Source organism: Ammospiza nelsoni, chromosome 6 (genome assembly GCF_027579445.1).
Source record: "Ammospiza nelsoni isolate bAmmNel1 chromosome 6, bAmmNel1.pri, whole genome shotgun sequence".
Classification (NCBI taxonomy): domain Eukaryota; kingdom Metazoa; phylum Chordata; class Aves; order Passeriformes; family Passerellidae; genus Ammospiza; species Ammospiza nelsoni.
Genome location: NC_080638.1, coordinates 10,904,376 through 10,906,916, shown reverse-complemented (window position 1 = coordinate 10,906,916; position 2,541 = coordinate 10,904,376). Strand labels below are relative to the sequence as shown.

The 2,541-nt window shown below is 54.7% G+C and overlaps 1 protein-coding gene across 1 annotated transcript; it reads right to left on the bottom strand.

The window, feature by feature from the left end:
* Nucleotides 1–1,336: 1,336 nt before the first annotated feature.
* On the bottom strand, nt 1,337–2,200 carry LOC132075031 (mas-related G-protein coupled receptor member H-like). The gene has a single exon (XM_059475168.1). It carries the CDS (start codon nt 2,198–2,200, stop codon nt 1,337–1,339), a length of 864 nt encoding a protein of 287 aa, XP_059331151.1.
* Nucleotides 2,201–2,541: the final 341 nt, after the last annotated feature.

The window sequence follows — 2,541 nt, the reverse complement described above, 5'->3', positions numbered from 1 at the left end:
CCCCAGGGATTAAGGCGTCCCATTCTTTGCATGCAAGAGCTCCCTGAAAACACCATGAAAGTCATCTGCTGAGCCAAAGGAGATGGAGTTCATTCCCTGGGGCCGAGGCCATGAGGGTCATTGCATGGGGAATGGAGCTGGGGAACAGCACTGAGCCCAGCTGCACTGCTTGGAGCCATGTGGATCCAGGAGGGAGGAGGAAAGCCATGCTCCAATGTGCTCCCTGCAGAGCATCCCACAGAAATCACCCAAGACAATGCCTGTGCTCCCTTCTCCTGCAGGAATACAGCCCCACAGGGAGGGTGATCCTGTGTATATTGATTCATCAGGAGGCTCAAGGAAACCGTCAGCCACTCTCCTCAGCTCCTACAGCAGAGCAGTGGAAGGGATCAAAGTGCTGTGAGAGTCTGTCCGAAATATCCTTCATGTTTGCCTCATGATTGCCAGGAAGACCACCGAAAAGTTAAAAGCTGTTGAGCTGGTGGGATGGGGGGAATTACGTGCTTCTTAGCTCAATGTGTCCACAGGTGTTGTTTTCTAACACGCCAAGCTGATCTTGAAGGGGCACCCTGCCCTTTCTGAACAATGGACCTGGACTTTCTCCCCACCTCCTGGCCTGGCTGGTTTGAGCTTTGGGGTGGTCCCTCTTCCAAGAGAAGACCCCTCTCGCCTGCCTTCCACCATCATGGCAGACAAGCAGAGATGTAGGCCTCTTCATCAAGGAACCAAGACAAGAAACCCCTGTGCAAGAAAACCCCCCTCGCATCTTCTTCCAGAGACTGGGACTGAACCCTTCTCAACTCGGGGGAGGTGTGCAGTGTGGGGAGGAAAAGCTGCCCAGAAGTAAGCGCAGTGTGAGTACTGAGCCATGAAAACAATGGTACCTGTTGCCTGGCTTGAGTTTGTGTTCCCCCTATTCTTTTACCCCTCGAAGACCTTTGTTTCAGCTGAGAAACCATTCCCCTTCCCCCAACAAAAGATGGAATAACTGGGGTCCTGGTCAGCTGTGCCTTTTGAGATCTCCCTGGACGTGGCCTGGAGAGCTTTTGACGGCTGGACCTCAAAGGATAAAAGCTGCATCACATTTCGGTAGCTATACCCATCTCCCATCCTTTCCTCCCTCTTTTCCTTATCTTCTCCTTTTTTCCCTGGTTCCCCCCCCCCGCAAATGCCCTGTGCCTTTGTTGGTTCTTTTTGCACCTTAAAATCACCGCGTTACCCATTCACTAGGGCGGATCGCGAGAAGTGCCCAGACCGCTGTGAGTCCATGATGGACTCATCACTGTGGGCGATGTGTTCTTCCGCCACCTCAAAGACCCTGTTTTCTTCTGCCTCCTCAAAGACGCTGTTCTGCCTCCTCAAAGACCCTCTGAAGGGAGAGCTGGAGGGGGTCCATGGAGCAGGGCCTCCAGCACCTCCCCACCAAGAAATAGATGAAGGGTTTGATGCTGCTGTGGATGCAGGTGAGCAGGAAAACAACTTGTGAGGACACAGTGATGTAACCGAGCTGCTGCAGGAAATCGCACAGGTTGAGGATGAGATTGAGGAGCACAATGAGGAAGATAATGATGGCGTACCTCTGCTGGGAGCTCTGCCTGGCGTTAATGAAGCTGACTGTGCTGGAAATGAACACGGGTGCAACGACGAGGAGAAGGATGAGGGTGTACATGGAGATGAGAGCTGCCCGGCAGTGCTGCTGCTCATGTGATGGGCACAGGAATGTCACTGTGGGAATGACAACAAACAGAGCGAAGAAGGCACAGAATTGGAAAATAAGCACCAGCCACACCAGGCGCAGAGAAGGCTTCCAGCAGCAGCAGAGCCAGCAGAGCTTGTACCACATAAAGGTGTTCTGCATCATCCAGAGCACCCTGTAGGTGGAGACCACTGAGAGCTGGAAAAGGATGTCCAGGTACATCAAGGGCAGGATAGGAGGGCAGGACACATCCTCCACCAGGAAGAGGAGCGCAGAGGGGACCGCAAAGAAGAGGAAGAGGAAGTCAGTGAAAGCCAGGTCAAAGATGCCAAGGTTGCAGGTTTTCAGTCTGAGGAGCCAGAGCACAGCCCCATTCCCGGCCAGCCCACAGAGGCAGATGAGCAGTGTCACACTGTGTATGGCCACGGTGGTGACATCTGTTGCACACAGATCATCTCCTTCAGTGGGTGAGGCAGGAGATGGGGACACGGTGGTCACCTCCATGGATGGACGCTGGGCAGGCAGTGGGATGTGGCCCCTGGCTGTGGTCAGAGTGGCTGGGCAGTGAGTGCTTGGAGAATCCAGGGATGGAGCATGTGGCTCCTCAGCAGCTCCCTGCAGTGGGAAGGATTCAGTGGGGAGGAGTGAGTTGGGAGGGGTGGGCTGTTCAGCAGGGAATGTGGAAGATAATCTCAGGGCAAAGGAGGGGGGAGCTGGAGGAGGCACTGGGGTCAGCGGGAGTGGGTGTCAGGAACAGAGCAGCTGCTGCAGGAGAGGAAGGTGGGGTAGGGAGGAAGGCAAACATTCCACTGACCTGTTCCCTGTGGGGCAGCAGCAGGCAAAGG